General features: G+C 42.2%; 1 protein-coding gene across 1 annotated transcript; it reads right to left on the bottom strand.

Moving 5' to 3' along the window:
* Positions 1 to 217: 217 nt before the first annotated feature.
* On the bottom strand, positions 218 to 12,587 carry LOC143103848 (prostacyclin synthase-like). Its single transcript, XM_076267691.1, has 10 exons — positions 12,494 to 12,587; positions 11,719 to 11,842; positions 11,277 to 11,452; positions 10,433 to 10,576; positions 9,663 to 9,790; positions 5,713 to 5,888; positions 3,411 to 3,567; positions 2,628 to 2,809; positions 1,326 to 1,477; positions 218 to 631 (listed from the first exon to the last, which is right to left on the bottom strand). Exons 1-10 carry the CDS (start codon positions 12,559 to 12,561, stop codon positions 472 to 474), a joined length of 1,467 nt encoding a protein of 488 aa, XP_076123806.1. The 5' UTR covers positions 12,562 to 12,587; the 3' UTR covers positions 218 to 471.
* Positions 12,588 to 12,922: the final 335 nt, after the last annotated feature.

Below are 12,922 nucleotides of genomic sequence, written 5' to 3'. Positions count from 1 at the left end.
CTTTTTTGAGCCCCAATGGGAAATTCAAGGACATGAGAGGAGTTTAGAGGACATGATGCCTATATATTTAATACACCTATGCTGGTATAACAATAGAGTCCTCTGTTAGACTGAACAGTCATACAAATGCAACAAACTATTGCATTTGTTTTGCTGCTGGGGAAAGCAGAGGCTGACTTTTTAAATAAAGAAAACACAAGACTCTCAGTCAGCACTATTTTTAAAAGCTTTACTTTACTGAATACAAAATTAAATTAATATACATATGGTACAAAGTCATAAAAAAGTTGTGCAACAATACATTTTGAATTTATTCTAATTCAACATAAATATATATCTCATTTTATGCATACTGTACAGATACATATTACTTATACATTACTATATTTGTAAAATATATCAAATAATTCTATAGAAGTGGTACTTCATAAACAAAAAACACTGTTATCATAATAAATAATAAGCAATACATTATAAGATATTGTGGCAAACTCTCTGTCTGTATCTGATGAACATGTCCCCTTCAGGCTGCACCATTCCAAATCCATAACGACTGGTGTTCACTGCTGGCAGCCCAGCCTCTGGTTCACACAGCTCCACTTCCAGATGAGTCAGCACCAAGTAGACAAACCTACAGTAGGCATGGAAGAGTGGTGGAAATCAAGGGTCAGAATTCACAATTTTACATCCAGTTTTCAGACAGACACTAACACAGACTAATGTCCAGTGTTGAGTGTTTTAAGGTCCTCCAGCAGAAAAGACTAATATAATCTATCTATATATAGTCTCCAAAGGCTGGTGAAGCCAGGAGTTTAAGGTTTTGGGCCGTCTTAAAACATGGAATGAACGCTTTCTGTTCTACTTGATTTGGAGAAATGTTTAGGTCAGCTTTAAAATGGAAATACTGACCTCTGCACCAACAAAGCAGTCTCACTAACTCAAACCTCACTCGGAGACCATAATGAGTAATATCTTTCAAATTAGAGTGCATAATTAGTTATAATAATAGCAGTTCTTTTCATAATGACGAGACCAAGCACAAGGTAAAATGTGTGCCATCTGAAGCTTAAGATGGAGAGAAAAGAAAGGGAAGCCTGCAAGGGGCTAAAAATGGGCCTCCATTGCTTTAAATAGCCTGGACTCATCTTCTATAATGCAGGAATTGCATTGTCAGGGCTTAAGTTAGTGCTTTCCTGTCTGCTCTATATAGGATGACTGTACAGTATAGGTGATTTGTCTCTATGAGTGTGTGTGTGTGTGTGTGTGTGTGTGTGTGTCACTTCCACAAGGGAATTTCCTGCATAAGCTCCTGATGGGGTACTCACTGTCTAATGGCATCTATAGCGAAAGGCTTTCCCACGCACGCGTTGCTGCCTGCTCCCCAGGGCATGGTGTAGTACTTCAGCCTCTGGCCACCTTTGTAAAACAGCCTTTTCGGAGTCCCGTCCGCATTCAGGAATCTGTCATACAGGAATTTCTGTGTTCGGAAAAACAAGATCCGGTTACAACTGCAGGTTTCAACTAATCACATTTTCCATCATGCTGTTCTATACACCAGGGGAGATAGATATCAAGACAGTAGTCCACCCTAATAACACTATGGTTCCATGCTTTTCTGATGTGTGACACTTCTTGTTTTTACATTTTGGCTATTTGGCTATATGAATGGGCAGTGGACAGGTCCAATTTGACCCCAGGTCCCCCAAATGCGATTTTTGGTGACAATCCTGAGGACACATCTGATAGCCCTGTCCTCCTCCAACCACCTTCCCACGCTACTTAGCTGTGTTTCCATTGCGCTTGTCAGTAGGTTAAACCTTTCCATGTGTAATCTGGGGTGAATTTAAATACCTGTATATCTGTGTGTATCTGTGTGTGTGTGTGTGTGTGTGTGTGTGTGTGTGTGTGTGTGTGTGTGGTGTGTGTGTATGTGTGTGACTGTGTGTGTGCCTGTGTGCCGGTGTGTAATCGAGAGAGCCAGGGAGAGAGAGAGAGTACGCCACCCTTCTTTTATATAAGAAGGCAATCCACTTACAGGCTTCTTCATTGGCATCAAACAGCCAGAAATACCATGGAGGTAGGCTGAGTGCAGACACAATAGGCTTTCAACACTTGAGCCTGTTTCAAACCTTTTATCAGGGAACATTAGGCAAGTACGGCAGTGGCCTGACCTTAAGGACGGCTGAATAGTTTGGAAAGGTTGCAACTAACAGTGGGGACACAAAGGACATGTCCTTAGACATATATGATTATCCACTGACTGATTATTGTTATTTTCAGTTGATAATTAGCGCATTTGATTCAGTCTAAAATTCATGCAAACATTTTTCAATCTTTTGATGTCACAGGGACATCTGTACTAAACACATTCCCTTGTGTTGCAAATAATCAGAACCATAATTTAAGCAGCAGAATGACACCAGCAAGATTAGTTGTGATGTCTCTCTGTCTTTCTCTCCTTTGAGTGTACTATCAGACTATCACCTATACGCCTATTTTTATTATTCTATTTTTTATTATCTAGCAGTCATCAACACTCTCCACACCTGACCAGAAACACTTTAGATTGCAATTAAGGGCTGTGTTGAGCCATGCAGGTGATGGACGGTGAGAGAGTTGGGACAAACCTCGGGCTCGTGGTAGATTTCAGGGTCCATCTGTGGGCTGATGAAGGGGAAGAGACACACGCGGTCGCCCTGCCTGAGGTCATACTCCTGTCCGTCGGCCATGCACAGAGTCTTGTTCTGCAGTACCTCCCTGGTGATGAAGGGGGCAGCAGTGAGACGTAATGCCTCCTCAAGGGCACTATCTGGAGAGAAAAAAAGACAGAGTTTGAGTTACGAAGGCACTACTAGGGAGGCACGCTGGATATCATAGCAGAGCCGCAGTGACAGATTCACTGCAGATGATTTCTTATTGTTACTCTGAACAAAGAGGGAGTGCATCAGGCCAGGTCATGTGTCCAAATACAGTGTATTCCACTGGTCAGGTATAGATATTGATTAACCTGTACTTTCTCTCTCTCTCTCTGTATGGGTATGTGCATGCTGAACATCCAGTCAAATGTATAATAGATACACATAAGAAAGGTTTGAATGAAATGAGGCTTCACTGCAGTTGTTTTTAGATGGGAATCTAAAATTGCAATGTCTTAAGTGATTTGTTCATTTGGAGCCATTGCCATGCCTCTTCTGCGTAGGTCTTTTTCAGCAAGCTCATTACCACTGCTGAAAAAGTAAAACAGTAAAGGAACAGTGCAACCACTTTTTCTTTCTCTCTTAGTTTTAACCAAAATATTTGTTTTCCACTTTCCCAATAGCAAAGACAAAAGGATGGTCATCATTAGGCTACAGAAAGAAATATACACTTTTAGACATTTACATGTTTTTTTTTTTTAACTTCGGTCTTACCGAACACAGGGGTTGGCTGTCTGGGGTCCAGAGCTGGGGCCTGTGCTGTGTCTGTGGTCAGCGAGACCCTGCTGAACTCCGTCCTCACTGCCTTCATGGCCTCTGGAGTACTAAGCAGAAATGCCAGGAGCCAAAACGCTGCAGGTCCCACGTTACCCTGGCAACAGATTGGCATTTTACATTATCAACACATCATACACACTGTTGCGCTGCGTCATCTACCAAAACAGTGTAATCAGTCAAATCAGTCCTCACACCCACTGACTTCATATATTCGTGTTTGAGGGTGTATCACGTTTAAGGTGTGTGTCTGTTTGCCATAGAGGAGCATGATCAGAGATAAAGTATGCCGTAATATAACTAATAATAAACACAGTACAACCAACACTCACAGTATCCAATCCCATTTTCGTCCCAGCCTACGTGCTCTAACAAGTGTCTCCTTCAGATCTGTTGACTGCATTGCAGTGATTTATTTAGCCTTTAAGTAAATACGGAGAATTCTGAAAGGGGGGCTCACAGATAAATACTACAAAAGTATACAAGCTGCGGGCTATAGCAACATCAGCTTCTCTGTCACAGTATCCCACCTCCATAAACAGCTTTTCGAGTGTGGAACAAGGAACTGTACGCTAACATTACTTCATTTTTTAGTGATGTTTGCATTATTAGGTCCGACTGAGCCCACTGGCTCACAGCAACACCTGTAAATCACACAGAGTGGAGCCATAGAGCGGAAGAGCAGCATGACAAATGCAGTGATGGTATGTGTCCTCAAAATGGCTCTTGCCCGTTCTCATAATACACAGCCATGTTCTGTTTAGCTTAGCAAAAGGAAGTCCTGAAGGGCTTACTAAAAAAGGAGAACCAAAGGGGGGCATTCTGGAGGACTTTGTATAAAGACTAAAGGAGCTCACAAGAGTGTTTGAGCCCTGAGAGGACACGACATCAGCCCGATGCAGTACAACTAGACTGTGGTTGAATCTCGTCATGGGACACGTGGCATGTATTCAGAAGAGTTTATACAAAGGTAAGAGAGTGGAAACTACACTTCATTCAGGTCAGTTGATGGTTCCAAAAGCATGTATACAGAAAGGGCTAAAAGACGTTGCCAGGACCCACATCTCTAATGTTCCTCTGTACCCAGTGACATACCTTAGAAGTATCAAACTGCCTTTAAAAACTCTAACCGCAACCACAGAAACCCATTTGGAATGGCTTTAAAACGTCACCACCAAGCTGCTTATCTCATTCTCATCGGCACATTCCATAAACAGAACTGTGCTTATTCATGTGGAGATGAACTCAAGTCGTCCCGCATAATGACACTGCAGCAGTGACAGTGCCAGTGAGCTGTACTTATAGGAGCTAGAAATCACAGCTTTATGTAATTTCACCAACATCTGTTTTCTTTGTTATGTTGCATTGCATTGGAGGATTGTGGCCAGCTGCCAGTGAACCTCTGGCGCACTCATGTGGTTGAGATGGGAAGAGCGTTTCTCTACCTATATTTGAAGTAAACAACCTATTGCTTGATCTGTACAAATATACATCTGCAAGTGTGCAAGATTCTGCTGCCGCCTATCCTATACTTGATAAGTCTATTGGAACTGTCAGTGTCAGCTTTGCATTAGCACAAGTAGGGGACTGATACACACAGACTGAACATATTTGCCTTGTTTGGGCAGGTCTACCCACAACTGCGCAACATCTGATATGCTCAGGCCTCAGTATTCTAAAAGAACCTTTTACATGACATTAGAATCAACACAATGATATTGTAGGAGTACACCCACGTTCCCCTTGTAAATCAGATTAACACATTCTTTGTTTTGAGGGAACTCCCTGAACCGTGAAAGCAAGGCTAACCCATATCAGCCTGTCAAGTCTAAACTCCGTTAATGCGTCACCTGCGGAGAGCTCTGGTGACACTCGGGTGCTTGTGTTGGAGAGCGTCGTGTTGACGCTGGCCCGTGCCCAGGTCCAGGCCCTCGCCGCTGAGGGCGTGGGACAATCACATTGCAGCGCATTGTCCGCAAAAAAAACAATAACAGCTGGCATTTGGCTGCAGGCTCTTTGTAGTGACTTATGGCAGAGATGTAGATGCCAGAGCTTGGTTTAAAAATAGCTTGTTGTGCACACAATTCATGGAAGTGATGGCGAGGCAAGGACGGGCATGTGTGTAGGCATGGGTGTACGACAAGCATGACGGGGGTGTATGATGACAGCTTGAGTGCGTCTGTATGGATGTCTGTCTATGTGTGTGTGTGTCTATGTGTGTGTGTGTGTGTGTGTGTCTCACCTGTGTGGCCCACAGCTGGAGCAGCATGGCTCTGGTCTTGGTGTCGGCGTCGGCGCCGCCCTCCTGCAGGTGCTGGAGGTAGTGTCGCAGCCACGGGCTGGAACTCTCGCCGAGGCTCGCCGGACACAGCAGCTCCCACAGCCGCTCACGCGTCCCACCGGCCACCCGCTTCTCTCCTGTACAGGGTACCCCCAGAATTGTCAGACCTAAATTTAAGACTTTTTAAGACCTTTTTAATACCACTTCAGATGAAATTTAATACCTACATCGCACCCATTCGGATAGAATAAATAATATTAAAGGTAAGATTAAAGGAACCATATGTAAGATTGTGGCCAAAACTGGTACTGCAATCACTTTCAAATTACTGTAGAGCGGTGTATCCCCTCCTCCTCCCCCCCTGACTCGAGGTTGCCAACCTGGATGCCAAAACACTACTGACTTTGTGATTAGTAGATAGGTAGAGGGTGGCGCATCAGGCCAAAACACAACATGACATGACAAAACACAACATCAACATCAGTTGAGGGCTGCAACTTCACTTTTTAAATGGTAATATCCTGGCCGGACTACTGTTGTCAGTGATATAAGTATTTGAAATGAACATGATTTCTTAATGTCTAGTGACATATCAGGGCCATTTTATGATTAATTGAAATACATTTCTTACATATGGTTCCTTTAAACCTCAAATAATTACTATTTACAAGTGTTTGAACATGCCAACATGAACATGACAGCAGTGCAGTGACAACGCAAAGATTTGTCGTGGTAGTAACGTGACTGAATGTCCTGCTTCATGGACAAATTTACACGGAATAGAACCTAGTTGATTTCAGGGATTAAAGTGAAAAAAAAAACTTTTTTCAGGCCATAAGTCATACGTTGTTCATATCTACCTATAGAGATAGCACCCCTTTTGCGGTCGCGACCTATTGGTTTTTAATGTACAAAAACATGCAAACAGCAAAGTAAAGCACCAAATAAACACCAAAACGAGGCTACAGGGTACTCTTAAGTTACTATATAATTAATGCCACCTACAGGTGAATGCATAGAACATAACAATCCTATGGTTTGTGATACCCTGTAGCCTCGTTTTAGCCGCCAATGGCCGCCATGTGAATAAGGCGAATTGAGAGTGTTCTTGATTGAGATTGAGTTTTCCTGATGAACAAAACAATATTTCAATACCATCCCTGACCATTGCTGATTAGCCATTGCTGTTCTTTTCTACTGCAGCAATATTGTAAGGCTTTAACTTAAACTCTTATTTAATTACTTCAGACCAGAAGTATTTAAAGGGGAGATTTTTTTTTCTTAATATGCAATTCAACACCAAGTAAAATCTATAAAATCAAGTTTGCAAGACTTCACATTTCCTCATCAAAGTAATGAATCAGAACAGTCTAGATACTGTTCATATTTCCATTTGTTGCCTCATCCGCATTTAATGAAAACATGGTAATTTCGAGTTTTACAGACAACTCAGTTTTCCAATGAGCAGCAATACTGTGCTCATGCAGGAGGTCTGCGCATCTGATAACGACAATCTGGAGAGGGCGCTTTTGTCTTCAGCAACAGATTGTATAAGGTTGACAAGAGGTTGCGATATGGTGAGGGACAGGTCGTGTTGCGCTACGAAAGAACATGCGTAGCCTACTTAGCGCAAAAACGGTCAGCCATAGATAAACGTACACAAATCATGACGCTAATATGCGAGGTTCTGGTAGGCCTACTGGTTATGGTTTTGTGCTATACATTAATAATAGCAAAATTTTAAGTTGACTATTTTAATTGCATGGTTATTTTTTGTCAACATACGCTCACAACCTACTGTCGTTAAAAGTGAGGCCTAAGCAAAATAGGCTACAAGGCTGTCTGTACGTCATAAACACGACTGACCCCCTTACTTAACATAAAATAATAATGTCGCGAACTGTTCACGCTCTGAACTGAACACGCTCAGTCAAAACCTTCCGTCGGAAATTGTGAAAAACATTGTTGTAGGCTACATGTCATAACAGACGGGAGGCATAGGCTACGGATTATATTGCGTCGCTTTACACATAATGTTAGTTGCATTTATTAAAAACTGTAACAATAATAGTAGCCTACATCGGGTGGCATAGCACGCTATCTGTTCAAGTCATAGGTGACACCCAAAATGAATGACCTCCCCTGACAAGAGTTCGCGATAGTAAGAAATTGCCTACATTGATGCATGGAAAGAACACAGCCTCCGAATTCGCACATAGAGCTCACAAAAGCATATCCAAAAAAGTTAAACGGATTGGGCAACCTCATCATCTGTCTCGATTGTCACTGTAATCCATCTTTTAGACCGTCCTCCAGACGTGTTCTTTTTTTTTAAGCAACCGCCCCAGGCCAATGAGACAAGCGTGTAGAGCTACAACATAAACAAAGCGAAACTCATGGCTGACTTATCTTCTTGAGACACAGAAAGTTCTCAAGAACACTATTAGGTCTTTAAACATTTACCATCACACACATTCATTCATCGGACCTAATATTTGTAGTTGCCTTAAAAAAAGGAAAAGAAAAGGTGATAGACCCCCCCCTCCTTTTTTTTCTCACCGGATCTGCATCGATCTCAAATATGACATTTCTAAAATCAAACTGACGGAAATCCGTCGTACGATGGAGAACTTTAATCCTTGTGATTTATGCTACGTGAGGATATTAGACTAAATCTACTGATCATTTGAAAAATTAAGACCTCCGTGAAAAAATTCCAGACTTTGAGGTGAAATTCAATACTTTTTAAGGCCTTAATTTAGGAAAATGAAATGTAATACTTTTTAATACTTTTAAGACTCCGCGGGTACCCTGCTGTAGCACACACGCCCAGACACACACCAGAACACACAGGCGCACAATGAGGACCTCTCAGAGCAAGGGAGGAGAAAAGAGAGGGGGGGGGGGGTGAAGGGAGAGGCGCCAGGGGAGGTAGAACGAGAGACACTGACTGACAGGTGAATTGTGTTGTCACCTGAGTGGAAAAATGTCAGATAGATAAGACAGGGGCTTAGAGTGGGTGGGAGGTGGGGCTAGCTCATGTGTGTGTGTGTGTGTGTGTGTGTGTGTGTGTGTGTGTGTGCACGCGTGCGTGTTTGTGTGTGTGCACGTGTGCGTGTTTGTGTGTGTGTGTGTGTGTGTGTGTGTGTGTGACTGAGAGAAAGTGAGACAGAGCCTCACTCGACTCATTAGACATTGAATTCCCCAGACACAGGTGACGCACGGGGAGGTAAGAGGGAGAATGTTTTGGAGAGCGAGTGAATCCCCACATGAAGGAAGGAGGAGGGGAAGTGGAGCAGAACGCACTAGAGTGCACAGGTGAATAACTACTAGGCTTGGATCACTGGAACAGCACTGATTGTGTAATGAGTTGACAGTCTCTTGTTGAGACAGGTGAGAGGTGACATACTAACAGCTAGTGGATAGTCTGCCATGTAACACAAGACTCATTGAGGTCACTATAGCAACAGCTAGGTAACAAAAGAAAACACAAAAACACTTTCTCTAGTGACATAATGGCTGGCTGATGTTATGATGGCACGCCTTGGATGCAATCCGGCATTTTTTTTATTTGTAAATGCTACATCACCCCGCCATTGTGATGTCAGAATGATGTAACTTCCCTCACACCCATCCATTAGAAAGCAGTGCGTTATGAGACATAGCCGATCTTTAATCAAATTCATCTATAAAATGACTTTACAATGTGATGATTCAGAAGCAAATTCATTCATAAAGTCGTACATACAAAGTCACTGGCAAACATTTCAATGGTTGGTGTTACTATTGCATCAGTTTGACCTGACAATTTGGACTAGCACTACTGCCAATCAGAGGCATTGTATCTGAATGAGGAGCTAGGCTCAAGTTCTTGTTTGAGAAACTGTATACATAAAAAAAACATGGCAAACCTGAATTCAAAGTGGTCCTTGCCATTTTCGTCAGGAGGCCATCAAATTTCCGGTACTCTTTGTAGATCTGCTTGGCATCTGTGCCATTGTTGTTTTGCTCCCCTCCAAAAAGCGTGAGGTATCCCGCCCTGTGCACAAAGAGAATTAACATCCGCTGTGCCTGAGGACTGTAGGTCACAGTAGTTATCAAGATGATGGATACCAGTAACCCCGATGCCCTGTCCAGATAATGAAGACATAGCAAACACAGGCATGTCTATGCTACTCATTGCCTTTGATGGTTTACCTCAAGTTGCTTTACCCTACCATCAAACATGGTCTGTGGTCAGTGGCAAAATATATGTAGTCACAAATCACAAATATAAAACATTCATAAAGCACTGGAGAACTTATTGTACTATTCACAACAAACCAGGCACCAGAGTTGTGGGTGTGACCATCCACCATTGTCCCTATGTGTTTGTGTGTATGCCTTTGTGTGTGTGTGTGTGTGTGTGTGTGTGTGTGTGTGTGTGTGTTTGTGTGTGTGTGTATAGTGCACCTGCGTGTGTGCCGCCCATGTCATGATCTCACATGACGTAAAAAAACGAAATGGCTTTTCCTTATAACGCTGCTCTTAGAGGTCATGCCACATTCCTTTCCTCCCTGTGTGGCGGTTTATTTACAAACAGTGACTGATGGAAAAAAGGTCCATGCGTAAATTGTTTACGGGTGGCTACTGCCTTCAAAAGGCCTGAGTGTATGCCATAGATAACACTGGAGATGCATACCGGAATAAAAGACCATAGCAGAAGTTGAACAGCCCGCTGCTCTTCCAGTTCGTCTGGTTGTGAGGCATCTCAGATGTCAGCAAAGTGTGGAGGTTGCTGTGCATGGTGCTGCTCAGGCAAGTGAGATTCTTGCCCTGGAAGTGTCTGTGAGCATAAAAAAAAGGCCAGGGGTCAGGAGAGGTGCGGAGCCTCCACGAACATTACCTTTACACAAACTCAGTCAAACACACTGATTTAGGTGACAGGATGTTACCGGGGAGTCATTCTAGCACAGTTATTACCAAGTACAGGATTTATAGCTGTTGTGAAATCCAAAATATCACCTGGTTTCTCAAGTGACCTCCAATGTTTCATGCTGCAAAGTTGCACAAAGTGCTTTTTGATGTAAAGTGTACTTTACGTGCAAAATGACTCTCGAGTGTAACAGCATTTATGTACAGCAGAGTCATGTACTATATACTACTTTATGGTGTCTATCAAAGATGCTTTAACTGAAAAATAATCACAATGTTTTAGAATAAGCTATACAAACATTCTTTTAAATTGCTTTCATAAATCAAATATACAAATATCTCTGAACAGTGACCCTTATCACACTAGCACTGCATGAAAAAGAAAATCACATCCAAGAGTAGGACTGAATTATTACTACATATCCATATGAATATTATGACAGTAGAAGCAGTCATACTGGACATGCCCTTCGGCATGAAAAGAGTTATAAAGGCCCCTTCCTACAATCAGTTTGGATTTACTCTTTGCTCAGTGTGGCCCTCCATCACCCATACACAGTTACCCTAAAGAGAACTGGTCATGCGCAAAGTTAAAACAACTTAAGACATACTGCTTCATGATGGCTCTCTCCACTGCAGGGTTGTGGCTGGGGAGACGCAGCTTAAAGATTCTGTCCATCAACACCTGGGCATAGCGGGAGAAGTCCAGAGATCCAGAGTCCTGGAGGACGGCGTCGTACGAGTGTGGGTCCAACAGGACGGTGACGTAGTGCCCTGCCACTCGCACCTGCAACAACAGATCCATGGCACACAGAGGATGACAGGTTAACACAGAGTCAATAGTCACCGTTACAGTGTCCATTTTAAGAGATTAACAGGACGACAGTCACAGTGCAGTGTCTTCTGGTACATTATATTCATGTCACATCATATGCCTGACACAAAATAAACAAATGAAAGGGGAAAATACATACAAACACACATCATTTTACTAAAAATGAAGTGCTATATGTCTATTATGATCAATATAAATTATATAATTCACATCCTTACTGTAAAAATGTCACCATGTTTCTTCTTCATGCGTGTTAAAAACTTAGCAGCATCTTTCCCAAATTCCAGGGCATGTCCCAACCATGGAATACAACCTTTATCTAAGGGGGGCTCTCTCTTTGACCTGCATGACAAAAAGAATGAGCCGATTGCCCGTTAACATATCATATAACATTTCTGTAAAAGCTTTCCACTGAGTTTGAGATGACATATTGTTAGAATCAATCACACGACAATTTCCTAAAAGGCAGTGTTTATAGAAGGATGAGGCAGACTTCCGATATAACAAGGGACCAGACGTGTTACTCATGGTCGCGTCAGGGCTGAAGTAATGTCCTCTTCGTCAGTTTACAGTTTGTCTACCGTCTAAGGTAGTCTGCCTCCAACCTCATAGATGTTTAAATCCAGACTCTATTCTGCACGTACGCGCGCGCATACATGCAGAAACGCAGAGGCATAACTCAGAACCCCACTTAATTAGGCTACAAAAAATTAATTTACACATATTTCAGTTTTGATTTGTGGAGAGGTAGGCTACACTGACTTAAGAGTGTTTTTTGAATATTTAAATTTTATAATATAGCCTAGTCTATACATTTGTGTTTAGTAGCTATAGCGTACAATTGAATAATATTTAATAAAACATTCTTAAAATGAACCAATGACCTGCAAGTATCTATAGAGAAAAAAAGATGAAAAGAGTTGTCTGCTAATATAAAAATAGAATAGTCAGAAAAGAAACACAGAAAGCAAACAATTAAACACTCCGACTCACCTCGATCTGGTTGAAAGCAAAAGAAAGAAGAGAATTCCATTTACGAGAAGCAGTACAGTCCAGATCATCGTGTTCACTGTAGCAACAAATAGACCGCGCGTGGTAGTGAAGGCTGGCTTTGAGTGTCGCTTTTTAAATGCAGCAGCACAAGACCTACGTCATCGTAGATGCGTGAGATGATGCCACTTCTTTATAGATCAGTGGATGATGCTCAGCCCGGAGTAGGCTACTAGATTGATTATATTAAATATAATTTAATAAATAAGACCTGTTGTATCATGTTGAGATGATTACTCTGTTTGATACACTTATAATACACCGTTTACACAAATCGACAGATGTACTCTTTCTAGATATTTATATTCTTTCTATATGGTGACCCCCCCCCCCCCCCAAGTGACTATATATCAGAGGGTAAATTATAGTAGT

Source organism: Alosa pseudoharengus, unplaced genomic scaffold (assembly GCF_046254945.1).
Source record: "Alosa pseudoharengus isolate Yale_2024_CS ecotype anadromous, Long Island Sound unplaced genomic scaffold, YU_APseudo_1.1 YU_APseudo_1.1_scf_5, whole genome shotgun sequence".
NCBI classification, from domain to species: domain Eukaryota; kingdom Metazoa; phylum Chordata; class Actinopteri; order Clupeiformes; family Clupeidae; genus Alosa; species Alosa pseudoharengus.
This window is presented reverse-complemented; position numbering and strand designations above follow the sequence as displayed.

Bases quoted from the DNA above. Each gene is read 5' to 3' on its own strand.
- LOC143103848 (XM_076267691.1), bottom strand. From the start codon at position 12,561: ATGATCTGGACTGTACTGCTTCTCGTAAATGGAATTCTCTTCTTTCTT. The intron at 10,577-11,276 runs GTATGTCTTAAG...TTATGCTCACAG, and splicing joins GAGAGAGCCATCATGAAGCA to ACACTTCCAGGGCAAGAATC. The intron at 1,478-2,627 runs GTTTGTCCCAAC...TTCCGAACACAG, and splicing joins AAATCTACCACGAGCCCGAG to AAATTCCTGTATGACAGATT.